Genomic DNA, 25,856 nt, shown 5'->3' on the forward strand with positions numbered 1-25,856 from the left:
TGTTATATTTTTCAGTAGTTTAAGTGTTGCATTATAGCTAGGTGGGTTTCTAGGTATTGGCAATGTAGACTTTTATGTTCAAGGTAGCTAATGTCTCATGTTTCCGTGTTCTATTTTCTTGTACTGAGATCTACACACACAAAAGTGTTCTCAGGTAAGTGAAGATAATGTTTCTGAAAACACCAGTGTAAATAGAAATTCCCAATGCAGTTCAGAAACTACTTGCAAAGATATAAGCAATTGTTGTGGTATATAAGATTGTGTATGGTATGCTACCTCTGTTCATGCATATAGGAAAATGACGGGCATGGAAATACCAAGATTTATCTATATTTCTTCCACCTTTTAGATGCCTTTTATGCTGTAACTTATAAAAATCAAAAAACCTTCAACAATTGATTCCTTAGAGCCTAAACAAAAGATGTAAAAAAATCTGCAACTCTTCCTGAATGCTTCTCCCTTTCCTTCTTGACTACACAGTAGTTAGCCTTATAGTGCTAACATTTTGGATGTGCCACAAAGAATGATTTCAAGAATTGTACCTCTAGCAGTTGTGATATAAAGAAAAGGAGCGGCAATAATTTGCAATGAAGAACTTGTGTGTCTGCATTCCTCTTTCCATATTCCTTTAGAATGGAACTTAAATGCTAACTGTGAAAATAGGAAGTGCTGAGCAAGCACTGATTTTTTTCCAGAAGTTGTTCTGTTCCAGAACAATTAACAGAAATACAGTTTTGAATTCAAACTACCCATAGTCACAGAAAATAAATTTTCAGGGTGTAAACACATTTAGATATTTGTTGAACTGTTTCCAGAAATGCAGCAGAAATGCCAAAGATTTAACAAGATTTGTGCCTACCAACAAAAGATCACAGACAAATTTTTTAGGAGTGGCTAACGTTTTGGGAGGTTCTGCTTTTGAGATACTCAGTTTGGGATGTTGAAGTAAACTTACAACTACTCTCTGAAAATTGCATTCCCTCATGCAATCTTTTGACAAAAGTTTGAGACTGGTTTGCTGTGTGATTAATGGTGCAAGGGTAGTGTTCCTTCCCACACAGCAAAAAGAACAAAAGAAAAAAAAACAAAACCAAACTCTAAAAATCCTTGCTGGGTTTAACATTTCTTTCTGGAGAGCTCCTGCATATTGACACTATTATTTAGAAGACACTCCAAGGTACGTACCTGTGAGCCAATATGTTCAAAGGTAGTGAAATAATTAGGCAGGAAAGAAGTAGAAAAAAAATATTGAGCAACAGTGCCTCTAAGAGGATTCATATGCAATAGATTTCATGAAAATGTATAGGCACTGGGAGCAAATTCCCTATTTGTTGTGCAGGGCTCCTCTGCCCTCAGTCATGTCAAAAGTGCATGAAAATTTTTGATTAATGAATCTGCCAATTCATCTCCTTCAGCAGTAGTCATGATATGTGCTATGCTCAAAATGATGTTTCTGTTTTCTTTCTTTGGGAGGTGTTCTTTGAGAATAATCAACGTGACTAACACAAAGTAGACCTTTGGATCCTGGTAGAAATTGTAATGACCAGATTACAATACTGTGAATAACTTTGCCACAGTTGGCAGCGTACTGAAACCAGGATACTTCTCAGAATTTCTTCCCCTCCATCCAGGTTTCTATTTCAGCAATTTTAAGGAGCAAGATCATGCTTAGCATGTCAAAATCCAGTCACTACTAATTAGTGTGGTTGCAAATTCTAGTTTGACACGTGGATATCAAGCCACATTCTTTGGTGTGCTCTAGGCTAAACAACAATTCTGTCTTGTAAGGAATCCACAGAATGATAGTGAGAGAATTAAGCTGACTAAAGTCAGCTAACTAAACTAAACCTGGCACCAACTGTGTTTTAAAATTCAAATAACAGCCTGAAAGCATAGTTTAGATTTTGCTTATGTACTAGTTTGTTTATGTACTATTAGTTGTATGTAAGTACTGAAAACGAAACTCAAAAAATCTGAGAGAATTTTTTGAAAATGTTACATAGTACATATGCTGTGTAATTTGAGATGTTGTACCTTTAAAGTATGTGCAATCTCAGCTTGCACATAGTTTTGCAAATCAGTAACTGAACAAAACTACATTAAAGAATGTGCTTAAGACACAAAATCACAAAGAAAAGAATTTTATAAATGTACAGTCCCCTCCTTATTAAAATATTTCTGCTAAATGAATTCATTAATATCTAATATTTAATGTGCAGAGAAACTGTACTATTGTTTGTGGAACAAGATTTGGATATCTGTGATAGTGTATGTGGCTCATCAGGATATAAAAAGTAATAAAAAGAATAAGAAAGCTAATTTAAAAGGTGATCATGTGTTACATTTGCAGAGCTGCCAGTTTTTCTGATCGTCAGAGCCCCTTCCACAGAGGGTAGATGGGCTTGTCAGCTTTATAAATAACCATACTTTGTGTTACTGGAGTAAACGTTTCCAAACCTTGGTTTGTAGAGTTATTGTTCTATTAACATTTTTCTCCTGTATGGTTTCCATCTAGTTTATGAAATGCAAGACTAGAAAGCTTGATAAAGATAATGGTATTTCTCCTTGTTAATTGCAACATGATTGATTATTTACCTGCTTTTGGCATGACAAAGAAGGATTGTATCTCTACCATTCTGCTGTAAGCATGATAACACTTTAGCTAGCTTTAATAAAGAAGTTGTCTGGCAAAGAACAAGTCCTTCTTTAGTAAAGAATGTTTGATGAATAGTAAGAGCAAACAATATGCACATTTCATGGGAGGATAATCAGTATCATTATGCTTTGGGAATTTAGTGAGACAGCTACTGTTTCTCCTTCTCTCCTCCGAAAGTGGAAAGCATGAGCTCTGGTGCTGCCTTTTTTTTTTTTTTTTTCCCCAGTGGTTGTGACAAGGGATAATAGACATGGTACAAATATAACTGTACAGCTTTTAGAAGATTTTAATTTCAAATGTGTGCTACTTATGAATCTTGAGGGTCTGTGTGTTGACTGCAGTTGTGTTGGAATGGGTTGAAATGGGGCTGAGAATTTTGTTTTTATTATCATCTACAGATTCTATGAATTACCTCCAGATGCAGAGTACCAGTTACTAACCTTGACATTAAAGTCCTTTAAAGCATAAGAACTTTTTTTCTATTGTGCAGTAGTAATACCAATCAAAAAATCCCTGTAAAGCTAATTCCTACTATGCTTTATGCAAGGTAATTATTGAGTAGAAGATGCATTACGGATGAGGGTATAAATAAACCAATACCTGTAACAGTGCAATTTGCTGTTCTACAGATGACATTAGATGTTCCCACTTCCTGTGACTGACAATTCACACATCTTGATTCTAAAACTGTTCACATTAGCCACCTTTTTTGCAATCTCTCCTCTGTCTTTTTCTTGTGTCTCTAATGAAGCATAAAAACATCTGCCTTTTACCTTTTCCCTCCTATTTATATATTGCTGCATTTCATGCATCTTATACTATTGATGAAACTTTTCACCTTACTACTTTCACTACTGTTCTCCTAAATCTCATATTTATGCAGGAAGTCTTTGACGCTCTATTGGCATGCTGGCCTGTAATTTTCGAAGTTTCAGTGGTTAAATCCAGCTGATGAAAAATTTTCTGTGTTCAGTGCTTTTACCATTTGCTCTTGCCAGTTTGGCTCTGAAGACACTTTACAGATGACCCTGTCTTGACTTGACTGTATCTAGCTATAATTTTCAGACATATCTGGGTGTCAATGTAAGTGGGCATCTGCAAATAGTTCTATAAAAGTGTACAACCCAAAAGCTTGTTTGAGAGCCTGATGTCTGTGAAATATACCTTTGACTGTGTACCTGAGCTCTCTACGCCTTTCTCCATACAGTTATATGCTGAAGAGAGAGACTCACAAAGGCAGAATTTTGAGTGAAATTGACCTGAGTTAGTCAGTAGGAAGTAACTGAGGTGTCACAGAAATATCTATTTGCTAGAGGATTCACCACCTTGAGTTTAACACCTTAGCTCCATCTTTCAATACATGTATAGAGAAGAAAATGCATTCTCTTTTTTTTTTTTTTTTTTTTTTTCCCAGTAGTGAACTTGTTAGAGCATGTGAATTCTTTTTGGGGAGTTCCATGTTCCTCTCTCTGTCAAGCTCTGTTGTCCATATGACAAGTTGGTGAATGGAGTACTTATTTGGAGAAGGAATATGAGGATTTCAGTGGCTGCTTTAAATCACATACCTGTATATTAAGTAAGCTGAACTAGGTCTTGGGCAATTGCAAAAAGTATATTGGGAATATATCTACATAGATAAGTGATTAAGTATTTTTCAGAGTTTGGAGCTGCATGATAAAGTGTGTCAGGATCTCTTATCTGGTTGTCTTTTGAGGTTCCTGATTTTCTACATTTTATGATGGTGATGTATGAAACTTGTTTTGGAAAGCATGCACATAGTTTGGTAAGATGTTTTGGGTTTTATTTCAGAATATATCTTTGTCTTAGAGATGAGAATTTCTTCTACAAATCTGTTGCTATTTTTCTGGAAATTAGAGTAGATATAGACAAGAAATCTTTAATTCTGAGAGTTCACTGATTTTTACAATTTATGGACAGCATAATAGAAGTCTTAATTCAGTGTGACAGCATTATCAATGATTATCATTGTCAAAGATATCGTCAAAGATATCATCAAAGAATCATGATATTTTAAGACATGATTATGTTCCATATTGACCAGGGACAAGTTGTTTTTTTGTTGTTTTGCAGATGGGGGAAGCCCTAATTTAGTGTTGAAGTTTGCCATATGTAACTGACAACTTGAAGAGTAGGAAGGTCCAGCCAATTTTCATGTACTTGAACTCGCTGAGGTACATTCTTCAAAGAATTGATCATTTTGTTCCAAAACTTCATCAGTGTACATGAGATACACCTGGTATGCCAGGTAGCTGTGTTGTCATTCAGAGGTATATCAGCAGGCTAGAGAAATGGGCCAACAGGAATCTTATGAAGGCCAATGACTTGCAACACCAAGTTCTGCAACTGGGGAAGATCAACCCCGATGCACCAGGACAGGCTGTGTGCTGACCAGCTGGAAAGTGTCTTTGCAGAGAAAAACTTGTGAGTCCTGGCAAACAACAAGTTGAACATGAACCACCAATGTGCCCTGGTGGCAAAGGCGGCCAAAAGCATCATTAGCTATACTACTCAGAACATTGCCAGCGGGTTGAGGGAGGCGATCATTCCTTCTCCTTAACACCGATGACATATCTGAGCGCTGTGTCCAGGTCTGTGCCCCCCAGTACAAGTGAGACATGGATATACTTTGCTGTGAGCAGGTGGGTTGGACTAGATGAGGAAAACACCTACAGAGGTGTTTTTCTACTTCAGCAACTCTGTGATTCTGTGAATATATGCAGTGCAGTTGCTGCCTGAACCAAAACTGTTGTTTAAACTTTGCATCTTTAAATATTTGTGTATTGGCTGAGAGACATCTTCTCCGAGAGTGGGTATGAGTGGAGCTCAAGCCTGTTTTACAGGTTCCTCTCACTCAAAGTTTCAAACTGAGAGCTAGAGTGGAAGCTAATTTGGACTGGGAGATCATTGAGATAAAAGCCGTATGGGGGGTGCTATTTGTATGCTGGTAGTCTAGTGCATACTTTAAGCAGTTTACTTACATAAGAACTTTAAATATTAGGTTTGGTTTCCAAAGAACTACTGCCAGTGTAACAGTAGTAGCTGTAAGAATATCACTACCAGTATTTTCCTTTGAGAAAGAAAACCCGAAAACAAACAACCCCCCACCATCACCATCACAAACCAAACCAACCAACTAACCAAAAAAAAAAAATCTCCCATGTCATAATGAAGTTTGTTCATTGCAGTTAATGGTACCAATATTGAATACTTAGAATTCTGAATTTGCAGAATGTAGAAATGACTGTCATGCTTCTGTAATAATGTATAACTTACTATGGTGGATTTTTTAAATGCTCTGCTATGTCCAAGAATTTGCACATATACAGGCAAGTACACAAAGACTCAAAACAGAAATACTAGAGTAATCGCAAAACATGTTGTAACATGCACACGTTGCAAGCATAACTTGGCATGCCTGTCTCATAATTATCCAATTGTTGCTTCTTCAGCAGTAAGTCATTTCATCAGCATTTGTTCCTGGTGTGAGATTGTCCCTGGTGTGAGATTGAAAGCTTCAAGATCCATGTGTAAAACTGGAATGTTTGTTTCTACTAACGGGGATAGGTGGTTTTGGCTTTTTTCCCCCCACATAAGGCTTTTACAGTTTGAGTTGCATGTAATTATGAGAAGCTATATCTTTGAAAATAAAATGTTTCCAAATTCACAATTGGTAAGTATGAATTTGTTTTTTTCCACACAGCTCCAAAGCAAGATGTGGGTAGACTTTTCAGTTGCGGATATGTATTCAAAATTTGACTAGTGTGTATATATGCTGTGTATATGTACACATAATTTTGGGTGACCTGTGTTTCTAATTCAGGATAAAAATACAAACAAGAAGAAGAAAAAAACCCAAAAACACAAAAACCCCACCCCAAAACAAACGCAAACTTCTCCTTATTTAATATTTCCTAATTAATGCTACTATTTTACTGTAAGGGATTTATGCCTACTCCTAGGGCTTAATGCCAGTAAGAATCTTTTCATGTCAGTGGACTTCAAGACTAATTTATTATGATTATTAGAGAATTACTTTGTCAGACTTCCTGTTCACTTTTGCAAGGACAGACCTGTTAATTCCGACTCATTTACTTCATGTGGAATGAAAGGTAAATTCAATGAAAGCTATCATAAGCCTCAAGCTTTTACTAGTAACAGTTGATGTTGGTTCTGCATGCTGTACTCAGGATACAACATCACAGCTGTGCTTTAAAAATGTCAGAATGCTTAATTCATCAAATGAGCATTATTGCACTGCAGCGAAGAAAAATCTTATAGCCAAGAGATGCAGCAGAAACACTAAACCAGAAGGTTGTCTTAACAAAGTATCTTCTACTGACATCAACACAATAGGACAGACTGCTCTCTCAGAATCTTGAAGGCATTGGTACACAAGAAGGACAGCCTTCAATTTGGTTTCACATTAAAACCAGAGATTACAAAATCGAGAAAACATTTAAGAGAACAGATTTAAGTTCCTGCCATGTTTAGAATTGCACCTGACATGAGAAATTCAAGCTGAAATGCAGATGACTTATTACTTAAGTAAAGTCAGCTCTTTTTAATTTGACTATAATTACTCATCTAAGTAGCCCTTTTCTTTAAAATTATGCTACTGTTCAATATTTGTATTCAGTATCATCTGATTAGCACTTTCCAATGTTATATAATTAGTCTTTTTAAAAAAAAAAAACCCTTATTTTTTAAAACCTGAATTTATACCTGTTACATGACTATGCAGATTTTAATTAAATGTATGTTATGTATTAATGTATGTGTATTATTTGTGTGATCAGGAATATTTAATTTGAATGTCATTTAGAGCTTCAGTGGTCAGTTACAGAGTTGGAGAAAGAGGGACAAGTGTATTCAATTTAGTTCTTAGCTTTTGAAAGTGTTTATTATCAGTGGTATATTTCCCTCATACTAAAATACATAAACAGAGATCCATGTTTTATAATTGCAGAAGTAATCTCTTGAGTTGACAAACTAATCACATATTTGAGCTTTAACACATAGAATCATGGAATAGTTAGGGTTGGAAAGGACCTTAAGATCACCTAGTTCCAATCCCCCTGCCATGGCCATGGATGCCTCACCCTAGACCATGTTGCCCAAGGCTTTGTCAGCTTGGCCTTGAACACTACCGGGGATGGAGCACTTACCACTTCTTTGGGCAACCTGTGCCAGTGCCTCACATGAAACAAGAAAGCTCTTAATTTGAAGGTTTAATTTTAATACAGATTAATAACTGTAAATACAAAATTGGAATTTAAAATTAAAGTATTGGTTATGTGCCATATTTTTGTTTTTCTGGTTATTGCAGTCTTCAAAATGTGTGTTCAATCATGAACACAATCTAATATTTTTGTTGAAATCTAATATGCAGCAGAATTAATTAATCTGTGTTCTGTTTAGATGAGGGTAAACCTGCAGTTTGTGTTATCAAGGAATACATTTCATAAACAAGTTTTTTGCATCCTTGGGTTTTATTTCTGTTCATTTAGACAAAATAAAATTTGCTTTATTTCTTCATTGATTTTCCGCCTCCCTCCACTCTCCATGTTATCATCATATGATCATAGAATCATAGAATAGTTTGGGTTGGAAGGGATCTTTAAAGTGCAATTCCCCGCCTGCAATGAGCAGGGACATCTTCAACTAGATCAGGTTGTTCAGAACCCCGTCCAACCTGACCTGGAATGTTTCTGGGAATGAGGGACCTCTCTGGGCAACCTGTTCCAGTGTTTCATCACCCACATTGTAAAAAATTTCTTTTTTATATCTGATCTAAAGATGTCATGGACGTGGGGTTAAAAAGCAAGTAAGAATCTTCATTCTGAAGCAAGTAGTGCTGAGTTATACTAGCCAAAAACTGGAAAAAGATTTTGTGTATATTTCAGTTGTTATGTAAGCGGTAAGTTGAGAGAAAGTAGGGAGAAGTTCAGAAAGGTGATGGTAATAGTTTTGTCCATGTGAAATCGTTGATGAGTGGTTTAAAACAGCCTATTAAGATGGCACACAACACATTCCATGTGGTAACTAAAAGCCCTCCTGAAATCATGGCCAATTTAGAGCATTTTGTTCATGGTGTTGTCCAGTCAAGTTTCAAGCATATCCACTGATGGAGATTTTGCAACCTGTTCAAGTAACATCTTCCAATTTTTTATTATCCTCATTGTGACTTATTTTTCCTTTTGCTTCTTGTCTTTTTTCCGCACATCTTCAAAAGCGGTCTGTCTCCATCTTCTCCTTTTGGGTTGTTGAAGGCTGCAACAAGATCTGCCCTCGATCTTCTCTTTTTAAGATTAGACAAACCAAAGTTTTTAACTCTCTCCTCATTTATTGCATGCTTCAGTCCCCTAATCATTTTGGTGTCTTCTGAGACAAGAGTAAATGAATGTCTGTCTTGTACTAAAGAACCTGAAACAGGACATGTGTACCCTCCTATAGTATGCTGAGTAGCACAGAATAACCATTTCTCTCAACCTGCTATTGATATTTTTGGTGGTAAATCCAGGTATGTGGTTGGCCTTCTTTGTCACAAGGATATACTGCTGCTCCTGCTCAGCTTGTCCAGCTAGACTCAACACTCTAGGTAGGTCCTTTCCTACAAAATTAAGTGAATATATCTTAAAAATAAAATTGAAAGAAAGTTAATATTTAAGTAGAAATAAAGTTTTATAGCTGAAAGCAACTGCTAGTGTAACTATGTAAACAGGACATTTCTATACTGTTGAATGCAGGACTATGACCTTATCTGTCATGATGTATGCTTCTCTAATTATCCATGACTGGGAAATGTAATTGGAGTAGTGAAGAGTGCAGGAAAAGATAGAAGTATGAATGAAGGAGTACAAAACATGTCTTACAGCAGGAGAAATAAGAGACCTGGAAGACAGAGATATCAGGATGACAGAGAAGACAGAGAAAAGGATGTTGCTAGTTGAAAGTGTTGGAATTGCAGGGGTTGTCAGGCATCTTTACGTAGTTGTGTGCTATATTAATTAGATTTTACCATTAGGTGGTAGTATAATAGCAGATATACTAAAAAAAATAAATTATCATAAATACATTTACTTTATCAATGTTATATGAAATATACATAATGCTGTGTTTTTCCTTTCAGATGTTGATATTATAATGATATTAGTAATACAACCTGTATCAGTCCTTCACTATAACCTAAAAAAATCCTATATATTAAAAGCATATTTTAGCAACTGATAGACTAGAGAGAATGTTATAAAGTTTTAATAATTCCAAAGTGCTCTGAATAGGGATCTTACAATAACATGGGTATGAGCGTGTGTATACTGGCTGTAACTGACTATTCTGTTATTCTGCATATGCAGATCATAAAGTTCAGAAGAAACTAGTTGAGTAAAAAAGCCTCAACAGGAGGTGGATGAGTTTATTTTCAATAAATAATTCTCAATATCATAGGAAAGTGTCTACAAAAACAGTTATAAATCACTACCATGTATCATGTTTATATCAATCTTTGTGGCAGACATAGCCTACTGCTTTCCTTATAGCGTGATTTAAATTAAAGGCCTGAATAAATTTTTTCCAGTTTTGCTTTAGTCTCAGGAGCTGGTAAAGAATACTCTTTTTCTTTATTACTGCATGAAAATAATATCACAACATTGAATTTATCTTAGTCTAATTTAATATTTAGCATTCATGTATAATAGACCCACATTTGGACTATATAAAATCCTTTTACTTTTAGTATTTTTGAAAGCTCTCCACCCTCTCTCATCTCCATAAAGTTTGTCAGATTTGGGGTAAGGGGAAGAGTTGTTTATTTTTGCTGTTCTCTCTTTTATTAGATGTCATATATTGTATCACAGTCTTTCCCCTTTAGATGTTTCAATTCCATAAGAACAAGGTGCATTTAAAATGTTATTTCTGTGGCTCAGTTTTATTATAATCTTTGTTATTTATCATCTCGGGTCTGCACACAAGTTATCTATTTTTAACTTCAGAAGCACTTTTCCTGATTTGTTATAATGTAACTGTCCACAAGCTTTTATATGATTCCAGGCTTCTAGAGGAGTTTTATATCTGAGTACAATTAGCAGATGTTCTGGAACATAGCAGTTTGGTTTTGACTTGCTTGCTTATTAGTGCTTAGGTAGTGAACCACATTTTCTGTAGCAATCTACCTATCTTGTCAGATGTTATGAATCAAAACATACTATTTTGTTTCTTTTGCTCTGATTTTCTATTTTTTTACCCCCCTTAAGCAGTTTATGCTTTTTGCTCATTTGTTTGGTTTATCAATTCAATTGACTGTGAAGTTCAGGAGCGCATGTTATACACATTCTTATTCTTATGAAGGTTTGCAGAATCCTTAATTAACTCAAAATATTTTGTTCTGATCTGTAGTTTTAATCTGACATGTAAAGCTGCAATGATTATTTCTATGCTGTTGCAAAGATGTTTATATTGTAGGAAACTCAGCTGCATCATGTTCACTTTTATCTTGAAACACTGAAAAGAGCTAAGCAGGCTTTCTACCTCTGTAAGAGAAGATGCAGGGAACAGCAAGCTTCTCAGGCTATATACTAGCTTTATGTATTAAGTGCATAATGTAAAGCTCCAAATAAAATGTTTAAAAAAAAAAAAAAATAGAATCACCAGAATGGGTTCAGAACTCTAGGTTAAAATTATAATCTTGTTGTCATGTTGCCTATTTGGAAAGACAAACAGCTAAATATTTGTCTGATGGAATAGAAAAAGATTCGTGGAATGGATGGCATTGAAAAAGAAAGCAAAAAAATTTTAAAAAGTCAAAGAATATTAAAAATATAGTTCTTGTTGAACAGCCAGGGAACCTTTGCCTGATTCTATGATTCTATAACATATAATAGTAGTCTGACAAAGATGAAAATGCATGAAAAATGATGTCACTGTCATGGGGCAAGATCATGTTGTGCAGGATCTTTTTTTTTTATGTGTGAGTTCACATAGTTTCATCAACATAATTTTTACACCTATCCATGCTAATATGTTCTTTAACTTTCCTGATTTTTTTTTTTTCTTCTAATGCAGTTGCCCGTTATCTATTTATTCTGCTGCTAATCTAAGTATTTGGAGGATACCCAAAGCTTTGAATTGCAATGATGTAGTCTTTATTACAAGACATCAGTTGGTTTTGAAATTAAGGAGTTATGTTATTCCAGAACATGTTCAGAAATAATTTAGGTGCACACTTTCATTTTTGTTCTACATGAACTGTTCTGTTCCCAGAAATTTACATGGTTAATCTAGAATTTCTTGTCAGCTTCTGTCTTATCTAGTCCATTTCCTGCCTTGAAAATCTTGAACTACTTGTAATTTCTCAAGCACTTCTAACATCAGTATCTGTTACTGTTTCACTAATATTCATTAAAGTTTTTATTACTTTCTGATTTAGGCTCATTCTTCATTCTATCTCAAAATTATATCCATGCTTTATAAAATTTGCAGAAGTATTTTTAAAATTTTTGTTACTGAAGTTTTTAGAATTCCTGTGTTTTTGGAACATTTAGAAACATTCTCCCACCCCACCCCTAGCACAAATCTATATACACAAAAGCTGGAAGTACCTGCATAAAAACATTTTGCAACACATTAAATATTTCTCTTAGTCAAACTCTACTGTATAAGTACTGTCTCATAGCATATATTTCACCAATACACTTTCAAAAGATTTTCTGCAGGCCACATGCCAGACTTAAATTCTGGTTAGATCTGACTTGCCTAGCTATACAATAAACTCTCATACATAATCTTATTTAACCGATCTAACCTGTTATTTCTTTTTTAATAAATTTAGCTGTATAACTATTAGTTAAGGATTTTAAATGTTGCTTTGCAATATTTACCGTGCCCCACATAGTAAAGTTAGATTGTGTTCATGCAACAATAACAGACTTTTCTTATCAACCATATTCCTCCTGTAGTTCTATTGTGAACTGTGCCCTTTGAAAGATGGTTATGGTTGGACGATTTGGAAATTAATATCTAGCTGGCTGCAGGCTGATCTAATGTTTAGCATTTTTTTGGTAGAATGTGTGAACGAACTTCTTACTCAGGTTTCTTCCTGTTTTGTAGCTCTTAGGTTTCTCTTGAAGTGTAAAGCAATCATGACTTACAAACTCTTTTCTCCATTACCATACTTAAGCTAGTAAAAATGTGGGTTTTTTTCCCTCCTCAAATAAAAATGAGCTTTTTATAAAGGCAGAATCCTGGGATGATAAATTATACCAGGCAAATTGAGTTACAATTGTGAAAAATGCATTTGGAGTGAAACAAATGAAGCTGTACGATTTTATAGTATGGCATTTTGCTCAGAGAGGTTGTGGAATTACCCTCTTTGTAGATACTCAAAAGCCATCTCAACATGTTTCTGGGCAACCAGTTCTAGGTGCCTTGAGAAGGGGGATAGGACCAGATGATCTTCAGAGGTCTCTTCCAGTCTTAGCCAACCTCTGACTCTGTGATTTTTGCTTGGAGTTCTTTGATCACTACTAGGTGATAGACTATCAGGTTGTTTCTTGGTAAAAATTTTGATTGTGAACTGAGGCTGAATATCTTTGGAAATAGTTAATCACTCTTATAGTACAGCATATAATCATCAACCTGGCTGTAGCAGTTAATTCAGTCCCCAGCAGTAGTTGCTTTTGCTTTATGCTATGTCACATAGTGATCTAGGGATCACTCACCTAGAGGACTGAACTTTCAAACACATCTGCTTGTGCTTTCTTTTCACTGTTTTAAACATATGCATTTGGCATATTAGAGGTCTTGAATTTCATATCTGAGCATCTATCTTTTATATCTTTCAGTTCACTTTAGGTGCTGCGAGGGCTTTGTTAGTTTCTTTGCTGTTTTTCCCAAGTATTGTGCATTCTACTTCCTTTTAGGAAGTAGAATGATGATAATTAGACAAAGGGATGCTGAGCATCATTGCAGGGATGTGATATTTGGGGATATGATTCCCAAAGGGAATCTCATCTACTTAGAGGGGAGCAGCATGTTCTAACAGTCCATTCTTTCTCTAATTTGTTTTTTGGAGGGGGGGGGGGGGTGGTGGGGGGAATTGGGCGGTGTGTGGCCAGTAGTGTCCCTGCCTTTCTCCCAGATGAGAAAAATGTTTAATACACAGATTAATCTATAAATATTTTCTAAGGTTTTGAGACTTATTTATGAGGCCCAGGTTGCATACTTCATTCTCTTTTGATTCACCACGGTGGTCATTGACGTTCCAAGGATATCCATACAAAGAACTGGGAAACAACATACCTTTTATGTAGCAACTAAGATGACTCATTTCTTCTGATAATGTTATCATTAGGGAAAACTGTCTTAAAACTAAAGCTTGCTCTGGATTCAGGTAAACCTTACCTGAAGTAATCTTTTATTCCAGTTGTTTCTGGTTAAAAAGCACACAGCTTTCTTCGTAAGGCTCTATATATTTCAGTTCAGTTTTTTAGATGTATTAAAGGTAGTGTACGGTTTCTAAATTGATGTCTAAGCTATTTTCTTTCTGTGATTTGTGTTTAAAGAACAGATAAATGTTACCTTTTTTTTTTTGACCCCACTGTTTATAATCCTATTGTTTTGTATCTTGTTGTTACAGAAGACAGTAAAACTGCAACCATTTAATAATAAAGTAGCAAAGGAATAGAAATAGAAAATGTAATTGAGTCAGGAGACAAGGAACAGCCCTCAAAAAAGCACCACTTTATAACAAAATAAATTATACATAGTGCGTTATTATTGTGCATTATGAATTGTTCCAATTCCACATGCTTTTTTGCGGATGAGGCAATTCATTACACAAAAACCATGAATTCATGTCTAACTTTACAAGCCACTTCACAACACTTTTACCTCAGTAGGTTTCCCCTGGCCTTTGTGGAACTGTTCTAAGTGTACATTAATGTAAATGAGGATACAACCAGGCCTTGTGTCTGAGTCTTCGTCTTGCAGACTGAAGCTATCTGCAAACTTAAGAACTCAGAAAGAATAATAATTATCTATTGTGGCTGCAGTTTTGTAATGTCTCAGGTTTAAATAGGAAAGGATCAAACAGTCATTGCACTATACTCAGATAAATCTGAAGGCATAGCAGTTATTGCAATCAGCATGATCCCAGCTCAGGCTGTTCAGGTTAGAGAATAAAATTCTCTAGCAGGTTAGAGAATAAAATTGTTACATAAGCTAAACAGTGAAACATTCTGCTGTCCTGTTCTGTGAAGACTTTTATAAAAAAACCCCAATGGTTATTAGAATAACTATTACATAATCTACTTGCTCAAAAGATGGCACATGAAGGTTTTTTACGGTATGCTTTGTGTAACACTTAACACAGTGGTATTTTAATTCTACCTGAAAACACAATAATACATTAGAATTACTGTATATTATACATTAGAAGTACTGTATATGATATAGGGATAGCACTGGTTCTGTATACTGTTAGCACTATATGTGGGTTTATATCACTAGCCTTAAGTTTTTTCCTCAGTTCCTTTAATGGATATGTATTATGTGATTTTTGTATTATGTGGGGTTTTTTGTGGGTTTTTTTTTTTGTGTGTGTGTGTGGTTTTGTTGTTGCTGTTGGGGGTTTTTTGGGGTTTTGTTTTTTTTTTTTAAACAACTTATTCATTTTATTTTTCTATAGGGAGAGTCATCAGGAAAATGCTCATAATTAAAAGATAAGAAACAAACTTTGCCTGGCCTGTGTATAGAGCCCCTTGATGAATTAGGATCTGCTTTTTATAAATATAATCCTTGTATTATGAGCTCCTTTGACAGTGAAAATCTATAGAAACCATTTCCATCTCCATTCATGACACACTCTTTACTGATTTTTCCTTATTTTCTGGATTTACTTTATACAAATGCCACAGGGCCCAGATAAAGTGAAACAATTTCATAATATTAATTTTTCCCCTTTGAATTCATGGCATCCAATTTCTGGTTTTAGTTCTAAATGTCTTTGTGTCACTTTGAGTATATAACATAAAGAAAAAAAGAAAAATTCTTTCACGGGCTGAGAGATTCAAACTGTTAACAGCTGGCTCTCATCTTTTTGGTATAGATTTCAAGCTTTAGAGTTCTTGGTCAACAAAATGAGGTTAAGTCAGGGCCTGCATACTTATGAGGTTTAGCGAGTACATTTGTGTGACTCTGAAGGGAGATAAACGTGCTATTATGACAAATAGATTGAAGAATCTGCATTAGCTGCAGATGTTTATGAGCTAACAGAACAGAAAAAGCCTAAAAATACATTGAGAAGACCTGCTTGTAGGGAAATTCCTAAAATTCTATTAAAAGTTTTGCATGGTTTAAAATGTATCTGTATTTATTGTTTATAATAAAATTCTGGATGCTTGATCTAGAAGCCTTTTTTTTTCTTCTGATTACTTTCTCCTTTGCATCAATTGCCAGTTGGTGGTTGTATATTTTCTTTTGGAGGTTGTAGGCTTTTTGAAATCAATATATTTAATAGAAAAATCAGCAACAAAACATCTTGAGGGAACAAGTCGTCTCTGTGTATGTCTGTGTTTATATATGTACAAAATTTGTATGAATATGTAGATATTTGGCAGTCAAAAAAGACTGCTCACATACTGAACCTTTCAAGTAGAGCTTCCTACAAAGCAATCAGGATGTGAGGAAGGCTAGAAATTGCTTACCATTTTATCATTTTCAGTTGTCTTGTGTTTAAACACTAAAATGGCTATGCTCTCATCTACATTTTTTTATTTATACATGTTCTAACTGAGTGTTTTTTGATGAGTCATCATACTATCCAGTAAAGATGTGCTCTGGAGCAGAATTAACCTTAGTGTGATATGACTGCTGAAAATGTGGAAGAATACAGTGTTTGACTTGAAAGGGAAAGAATCTACCCTGTGTTCAAGCACAAAATTCAAGACCTCCATTGGAGAAGGTGTATTTTCTGCAACATCCAGGATTGCTAAATAAGGAAAAAGAAACCAAAATAAAGAACTGGTATCAAATGTAGAGGTTACAAAACACACACTTCGAGAATAAGCTCAGGTGATGCTATTTGCTATAAATTATATTTAAAGGATAGTAAGATGCCTTGGCTTTGGGTAAAGAAATCTTTTTTTGTTAAATTGATGATTGTCCATTATAATGTTAAATTAATGTGATGAAAATTATACTAATAACAAAACTAAATTAACAATTTAAAGTTAAGCTAGTAAAAAAAAACCAAACCCAAACACAAAACAGCAGTTGAAATTGTTCTTTTCCTATTGAAAAAAAAAAAGAGCATCCAGAAGAAACAACTTTATAGTTAAGACTTACTCTTTGAACGTATTTTATGTGGGGTTTTTTTCAGCATCTTTCAAAATGGAAAGTTCTCTCTGTAATCAATCAGTTAAATGTACAGAGAAAATAATTGCTTCAGATTACAAGAACCATGGGTTGTAGTTATAAAAAGAGTGCAAAATAACAGAGTTCATATCCTCTGGCCGTGTACTGTGGGGACAGTAAGTCACAAGCAGATTTCACTGACACCCCAGTGAGAAACATTACGTAGGCTATGAAGTTTTCCAGATTTCTGTGGGAATTCTTTACAGTAAGTGTTGACTTTTTGTTGACAGTCACATAAAATGTATAATGGAAGTGTAAACCTACAGAGTTAAAAATGAGTCTATTCTTGAAAATCAGTGTTAGCTAGTCTGGATAAGAGATGAGTATTGGAATTCAGGTCTTAGAAAGAAAAGAATATTTTCTTCCCTTACATGATCCTTTTGCATGTTTACCACAAACTAACATCATTTCTGCAGCTGCCCGTTGCCACCAGGTTTCCCCCACTTCCACCCCTTTTCCTGACAACTTACCTTTATAAGTTTTTCCTGGTCACACTTGGAAAACAAAACAAAACAAAACAGGGTGTTAGCTCATAAGTTCACACGTTAAGAAATTTGGGAATAGTGATGTGTGACTTTAGAATACAAGTGTGTGGCCCTTAGCTGGACGGGATTTGCTGTGCAGGACAGGTAACATCTGGTAGCAAGTAAAGGTAAAGCTTACTGTGTGCTACAGAATGACATGTTAGATGAACAAACTTCCTATTTCATTTGCCTCCTTCCTTCACGTCCCCCTTTCTCCCTGGAGCCCCTGGGTGAACAAACATGGCACAACATGCTGTTGTTCCTGCTGTGTACGTGATTCACCTCCTGCCCTAGAGTCTATTAACTCCTGATAATGACAAGCACGAGTGGTAGTTGGTGATTGACAATACCCAGCACCTGTCCCATCTGCTAGGCAGATGGTTGCACATATGAATTTATTATTGCATTGATAAAGGACTTGCTTTGTAGATATGGAGCTACAGATGACAAAGTGGAGAAAAGGTGAAGGGCCAACATCTGCATGAAGACATACCGGTGTGTGCTTTTTCTTTTTTCTTTCTTCCTCCCTTCCCCCCCCCCCCCCCCCCCCCCGCCTTTCCTCTAGTGCTCCATTTTTGTGGTATATTGTGTCTGTTTTGTAACAGAATGGGGGGGGTGCCTTTCCTTTTTTATCTCGGTGCCATATAGTGCACTTCAACTCCTTAATAAGCTGCTTAAGGTTGAAAAAGCAGTCTCTCCTACCTGTTTTTACTTTATATTTTGCTTTTGCATTTGAGGAAAAGGGAAAAGTCTGAATGTTGAAAGTTGTTGGCACCTTTTTACATTTTGTGCTGCCTTTGAGATATGCAGATATTGTTTAGGGAGAAAGGAAAGAAGAAAACTTGGCAGAGGGGCTCAGGTCATGCCATAGGGAGTAAATGAAGTGTTGGTTTTACTCATGGGGCAATCCTTGAGTTGCTGGATCTGCATCTTAGTGGAACATTGCAAAACAGACGCAGTAGGGGGTAAGAAACTAAGCTTTATACAACTGTAAACGATTTACAGACATGCAAAGCTGTAGATGCTATGCCCATTAATGAGATGTTTGCTATTTAAAATTCCTAAAAAATGCCTCAAACATTGGGGCTTGTGTTTTATTTTTGTGCTGCCTAACTGAAAAATTTCATCAAGTATCATAGTTTGGGCTTGTCAGATAACATAAAGTTGTCAAAATACAACAATCACTTAATATGCAAAACAAACTTGCTAAATAGTCACAGAGGTGGTTATTCTGGTAACAACTTCCCTTTGCCTATGACATGTTACTTGTTTTTCTCCTGGTTATAAATATTTGCTATTAAACAGAATAAAAACAACATTTATGTAAAAAGGAGATGGATGCGTCTCATGACTGAAGAGAGGAGTGTTGTAAATAGAGGGAGTGTACTGTGTTGTACATTCTTTTAAAAGAGAAAATTGTTCTTGTGGCTACTGATGCTGTTTATTACATGCTGCTGATGGCAGCGTGCAAATTTGTTAGATTGCAGGTCAACTGTGACGCTCCTCCAAGTAAGCATAACTCCACTGGTCAAGCAAGCACTGTGCAAGTCATATTGTGTATGAAAAAAGTAGCTGCTAGCTCGAGGCTTGAGTTTTGCTGCTCACTGAGCTTATGAGAAATACTGTGTTTATGTAGAGTATTTGTTTTCCTGTTCCCCTGTTCTTCACTCTCCAAACTCATCCCCAGCCTGGCATTCCTGTTCAAAAAAAAAAAAAAAAAAAAAAAATCACAGGTGGGTTTTTTTGTTTGTTTTGGTTTTTTATATATATATTTATGTATAAAGTACTGCTGGAAAAGAGAAGATTTTGGGTTGTGTCATGCTTAATGACTAACCTATAAAACCTAAATTTCTCTAAGATTACAACGTAGTTTTTGAAAGTAACAAAGATACTATGGCCCTGTGAAAGACAAAGGCTACTTTTTTAATATTTGTTTTACAGTTTCCTAGTAAATGAACCATGATATAGTCAAAGCTTTTCTTTTAAGTACTGAACAAATGAACTACAGCTCTGTCTAAGGTCCAGTATGCTTCTCTGGTTCCAGATATGCTTCAGCATGTAATTGTCTGGCAGGGAGAGTTATTGATCTACCACACTAACAAAATCAGTCAGCAACAAAATATTTGAACTGTTTCATTAAATTGAAATAGCCTTAGACAGACATCTGATGATTAATGCTTTTCAAACAAGTTGGGGAATGTTCATCGCATTCATTGATCTTCTAAGGTACAATACACAGAGAGGCTTTCTGTTTAAATTAGGAGTCACTGCAGAATGTGCTGCTCTCTAACTGAAGGGAATTTTTAGTGGTTTAGACTGATGATTTCAAGGACATGTTGCACTCAGAAATACTTATAGAAATGCACATAATGTAACTGTGATAGCTTGCATCGGGAAAGACCTTACACCACAAACTAAGATATAAATGTATTTATTAGACACAGATGTTAATACAGAAGCTATTTTTTGTTCAGTCTTAGCAATAGTGATATTGACATTTTCATATAGTTTAATTAATGTCCATAAAAATGAAAACTACTGGAAATAAAATGCAAATGTATTTCACATGTGTATGTGTCAAAACTGAAATTGCTCTAGGTGCTAGTCAGTAGACAAAACCCTCCTCAAATCAATAATCTCAAACTTAGTTCCCATTATTGCAAGTTCAAAATTAAAGAAAAAGGATCATATACAAAGGAAATTATGCAGTGTTTAGCTGAGCTTGTAGTAAGTGTTTAAGATGTGTTCAATCTCACCTGTTGTCTCAGAGAAAAATCTAGTTCTATCAAAGTGAGTTCAGAAGCCTTTCTTCTCTTTTTTTGCTTTTAAAGACTTGTTCTGTTGGGATGGTAAATCCATTTGATAGAAGAGAAATAATTCAAAAACCATTCACAGATAGAATTGTTTTAGATTCTTACAAGAACAAAACATATCTCCATTTTTTTTAATAGAAAAACATTAAGAAATGTTAGCATTGATCTATTTGGAGCAAGTTATCCATCCAGCTCTAAGAAAACTGTCAGTTCTCATTGAAAATATGAAAATACATTAAAAAATGGTATTAAGTGTTGTTGTGGTTTAAGCCTAGCCGGTAGCTCAGAACCATGCAGCCGTTCACTCACTCCCCCACTTCTTCCTCCCGCCGCTCCCAGAGGGATGCAGACAAGAATCAAAAGAATGTAACTCCCATGGGTTGAGATAAGAACAGTCCAGTAACTTAGGTATAATACAAAACCACTACTGCTACCACCAATAATAATAGTGATAAGGGAAATAACAAGGGGAGAGAATACAATTGCTCACCAGCCACCGACCGATACCCAGCCCGACCCGAGCAGCGATCTCGGCCTTCCAGGTGACTCCCCTCAGTTTATATACTGGGCATGACATGCTGTGGTATGGAATACCCCTTTGGCTAGTTTGGGTCAGGTGTCCTGTCTCTGCTTCCTCTCAGCTTCCCCTCCTCCCTGGCAGAGCATGAGACTGAGAAAGTCCTTGGTCGGTGTAAACATTACTTAGCAACAACTAAAAACATCGGTGTTATCAGCATTGTTCCCAGGTTGAAAGTCAAAACCACAGCACTGCACCAGCTACTAAGAAGGACAAAAACGACTGCAATAGCTGAACCCATGACAAGTGTGTAGTAGTGAGTTTTACTCCTTTACTAGCAGAATGATATATTGATCATCCGAAAAAAATCTGCATAGAGGTGAAGGAAAGACATTATTATTTGGTGTGGTAAGGGACAGGCTTTGTGGAAAAAGTTATCGCACAGTATTTGTTGGCCATCATTGATTGGTTATAAAATTGGTCACATCCACATCCATGACAGCATGACTCTATAATTACTTTTGCAGGCACAGAAAATTGCTCAGGCATTTCAGGAATCTGCAGGTAAATCATGGTACTCCATACTCTGTGGCTAATGGACTACCAATCAGTTCTTTATAAATTAAAGGATATTATAGACTTTAAGTGGCAATTTAGTTGATTGCAGCTGTCAAAACACCTACTTCATTTGTGGTCAGTTAGTCCACTTTTCAGTGTGTATCTTTTTCTTGAAAATTTTAACCTTAAAATTTTTTGAGATTTGGGGACATTTTTAATGTTCATTGAGGATTGCAGCATGCTGTTTCCAGAGATTTTTCTGTTTACAGTTATGCATACGGCAAGTGGACTATAGTTTCCAATCTTGAAAAAAAAAGAAGTCTATTAAGAAGAAAGATTCAGTGCCTTTAACTTTTAGGTTTCATATCTGTGGAGTTGTGCTTAGTTATGCTTATTTCTATGCTTACTAATACAGCTAATTCAATTACTTGATCTGACACTGTCTCTACCAGATTTTAACCTCATGAATGTACATGTATGTGTTTTTATGGGCCAAACCTAAGCTTGTTGGAAGATTGATTCACATGGTTAATTAATGCAAAACCAAGAAACATTACATTGTCTTATGACCAATAAAAATGTTATGGTGACAGTAGCATATAATTGCATAGATGGTTTGCAAGCATTACCTGAAAAAGTATCCAAAGCCCTTATTGGTAGATGAGAAATAATGGTGCAGAAACTGAAGTACACTCTTTAACAACAAAGCCTGAATGGAATAATGGGATGTACACACCAGTGCCTTAAGTTTGCAACATTCCATTGGATAAGATAACATTAGTACCTAGTAATTAACACATTTAATTCTAAATAGTAAATCATAATGACTTGACCATGGTTTTAAAATATCCAGCTGTGGAAAGATACCTGACTGAAGACAGCTCTTTAATCTAGTAGAATAAAGTTATATTGATATATAGCAATCGAAAATATATTCAAAAATTTCCTTAAGGAAAATATATTCAAAAATTAAATAAAATTATTTTCACATCCAGAAGGTCAATTAATGATTGTAACTATTTTTCGGAGACTTACTGCCTAGTTGAAGTCTAACTCAAGTTAGAAATGCTTTCTTCAGAATTGTTTCTCAAACAAAAGATCTTTAAGGCTCTAAATTCAAATTCTGATAATCTAGCACAATTTGGTTTTCTGTGGGTTTTGGTGGGGGGGTTTTTTGGTTTTTGTTTGTTTGTTTGTTTGTTTGTTGGGGGTTTTTTGTTGCTTTTTAAACAAGTAATTATTTGAAAAACTAAAGCACTAGTTTTTGGGAGAAAAAAATTGGCAAGGAAAATTTAAAAGCACATTCTCCTTTCTTAGCCAGGGCTAAGAACACTGTCTTTTTGTCTGCTACACTATCTTATTCCATGTCCTATAATCATACTCCAACATGTAAATATTTTCATGTGTTTTTTTATCCGTTCTCTCATCTCCTGCTCTCGTACATTTCTTCTTGATGTTGTCCTGTTTGAAATACTTCTTAGTAGGGTGAAGAAGTAGTCAGTATATAAGCAATGAAAATGAGCAGAAATGTTTTGCATCTGTGGGATCAGGACACGCACCACTTCTTTCCCCAGTGAAAGACTGAGTATAAGCTGCCTACCGACAGTAAGTGTCATTTTTTGCTTACTGAAGAAATACTGTACTGAGTTCATTCTCAGTTTGATTGTCTTGGTCTCTGAAATAAAGGCTTTGAGACTGGCCTTTCTTTGATCACAGGTGTTTGGAGAAGATATTTCAGACACTGCCATCTCTTTAAAATTCCCAACTTAGAAGTTAGAATACTAGACACTCATATATACAGTATCAAACATGATGAGAGATCCTGATAGGAATAATAGAGTCTGAATAAGTATAACAGTATTTGTATTTTAAGCTGCAAGTGAGAAGCAGACCTTTTCTTTGAATTTATATTTAAAGTTCTGTACCTCAAACATAGAGGGAAGTAGACATTTGTTAATAGATTATATATTTGCTGGTACTTAGAAATATTTCTAGTCTCTTTTATGAGAATATATAGCCTTAGACATAGAAAGTATGATAGAAAAACTATCTTGTGGAACAAGAAATCTGGAGAGTGACTTTTTACAAGGGCATGGAGTGACAGGACAAGGGGAAATAGCTTTAAGCTGACAGAGATGAGATTTAGATTAGACATTAAGAAGAAATTCTTTACGGTGAGGGTGGTGAGACACTGGCATGGGTTGCCCAGAGAAGTTGCGAATACTCCATCCCTGGAAGTGTTCAAGATCAGGCTGGATGGGGCTTTGAGCAACCTGGTCTAGTTGAGGGTGTCCCTGTCCCTGGCAGGACAGTTGGAACTAGATGACCTTTAAGGTCCCTTCCAACCCAAACCATTCTATGATTCTATAAAAAACTTGTAGCTGATGGAAAGTATTAATTTTAGTTGTAAACTGTGATACAATTAATTTTATTTTCTCTTGTAGCAGAATAATTTCTACTATTGTTTTCGTTGCTGATTATGCAACCTGCAGTTTCTTTTTTTGTTATGTAATAAAAACAAATCTGAGAACATAAGTGGTAAAGCACGCTGTTTTCTTGAACACATTTAAAAATAGATATAAACTTCAATAAATCAACATTTCATTTCTGAAATAAATGATACAATCTCCTGTTTAATTTGTGGACAGTTTCAATGTATTTACATTTAAAAAATATAATACAATATATAATATATTTCAAAGTTAATTATTATTACTTGTTCTGAAATCAGGCTATTCTTTGGTGATTTGAAAATAGAAATAATAATCCTAAAACACTTCACAAACTTCTGGGTTTTTAATATTTTTTCATTGAAAAAACATAAAATTCAGTCTGTTATTGAAAACTTTAATCAGAGATGAAAATATCACTGAGATCTAGTGAATCTATTCTATGCTTTTTAACTAATTTTACTTAGTATACACTATTATCTTATATTAACAATGCAGCTATAAACAAAATCAATAAACGTATCCAGTAATAAACAACTGTCCAGATACTGTAGAAAAGGATCTCTATTTTGCCATGGGTTTTAATGTGAAATCTTTGGAGCTATCAAGCTGTTTAGCAGATGGCTCACCCAAATAACTGAGTAGGATGCAAGTTAAACCAGTAAAACAATTTAATTGAAGGTCCTATTATGATTAGTAGATCCATATTTACTGGGTGGAATTTGTATGTAAAATGTGGAATTTTTAGAAAATCTTTTGGCAAAGCACAAATATATCAAACTTTGGTCCAGAGTACATCAGAGACACCACTTTTAATGCTAAAATGTACAGCCGTAAACTGCATTTATTAGAAGGATGTGGCAACTTAAGTTGCACAGTTTAAACAAGTTGTAGTAAAGTTTGTTTTGATAGCATTATCTGTCATTCAATATGTCAGACAGATACAGTAACAATCATGATCATCATCTAGCTTAGCAAATTATTCCTTTTCTGAAAAATTAGATTAGTGTTATGAACTGAAAGCCATGGGTTTCCATCAAATTGTCTCACCTTTTTTTTTTCCCCCTCAGGTCTTTGTAGACAAGAGTATAACAAAATGACTTTAACCTGAGTTTCTGGTCACACTGTCTGTAGATGTATTTTGGAGCATATTTTACCATGACATTGAAGCTATACATATTTTTCTGCAGTACAGCTACACAAGCCTAAGGCAGTAGTAGATACAAGCTTTCTTGACAGGGTCTATTTTGTCAGATAATGCTATCAAAGCAAACTTTACTGCAGCTTGTTTAAACTGTGCAACTTCAGTTACTACATCCTTCTAATAAATGCAGTTTACAGCTGTACATTTTAGCATTAGAAGTGGTGCTTCTGGTGTACTCTGGACCAAAGTTTGATATTCTGTCAGATAATGCTATCAAATAAACTTTATGAGTAGCATAATAAGAGTATGAAACTACAGTGAGTTATAGCATATAAAAAATATTCTAATGTTGTTTTACAGACAAATCCTTTTCAGACTGAAAATCAGTGCCACAGACTGGTCCTAATTTAGTTGAAATTGAGGAGACAATCATTCCAGCTTCTCAACTGCCTTTTTTGAAAGGACTTGATCTTGTGACCTGGTCACAGGAAAAAATCCTGTTTTGAAAAAAAGTCAATAAAACATAGAATGGTTTGGATTGGAAGAGACCTTAAAGATCACCTAGTTCCAACCCCCCTGCCACGGGCAGGGACACCTCCCACTAGACCAGGTTGCTCAAAGCTCCATCCAACCTGGCTTTGAATACTTCCAGGGATGGGGCATCCACAACCTCCCTGGGCAACCTGCTCCGGTGTCTCACCATCCTCACAGTAAAGAATTTTTTCCTAATATGTAATCTAAACAATGAATGATGCCTGTGAATA

At 35.3% G+C, this 25,856-nt stretch overlaps 1 protein-coding gene and 2 long non-coding RNA genes across 6 annotated transcripts in view; 1 reads left to right on the plus strand and 2 right to left on the minus strand.

Annotated features, from left to right (window-relative positions):
- The window catches only part of PCDH7 (protocadherin 7), a 294,622-nt gene that overhangs the window by 221,252 nt on the left and 47,514 nt on the right, over window positions 1–25,856 (plus strand). The window contains exon 3 of one of the 4 annotated variants that reach the window (XM_030492023.1): window positions 18,040–18,105. The exons of the other annotated variants lie outside the window; for them this stretch is intronic. Within the exon in view, the coding sequence (XP_030347883.1) occupies window positions 18,040–18,095 (56 nt within the window). The 3' untranslated portion in view covers window positions 18,096–18,105. The remainder of the gene's footprint in view (window positions 1–18,039; window positions 18,106–25,856) is intronic. 4 annotated transcript variants of the gene reach the window in all.
- On the minus strand, window positions 7,983–17,923 carry LOC115610464. Its single transcript, XR_003992243.1, has 3 exons — window positions 17,557–17,923; window positions 16,594–16,661; window positions 7,983–9,287 (listed from the first exon to the last, which is right to left on the minus strand). It is a non-coding gene; the product is annotated as an uncharacterized LOC115610464 (long non-coding RNA).
- Window positions 18,571–20,941, minus strand: LOC115610463. Its single transcript, XR_003992242.1, has 3 exons — window positions 20,914–20,941; window positions 20,367–20,448; window positions 18,571–19,307 (listed from the first exon to the last, which is right to left on the minus strand). It is a non-coding gene; the product is annotated as an uncharacterized LOC115610463 (long non-coding RNA).

Source organism: Strigops habroptila, chromosome 7 (genome assembly GCF_004027225.2).
Source record: "Strigops habroptila isolate Jane chromosome 7, bStrHab1.2.pri, whole genome shotgun sequence".
In the NCBI taxonomy this organism is placed as follows: Eukaryota; Metazoa; Chordata; class Aves; order Psittaciformes; family Psittacidae; genus Strigops; species Strigops habroptila.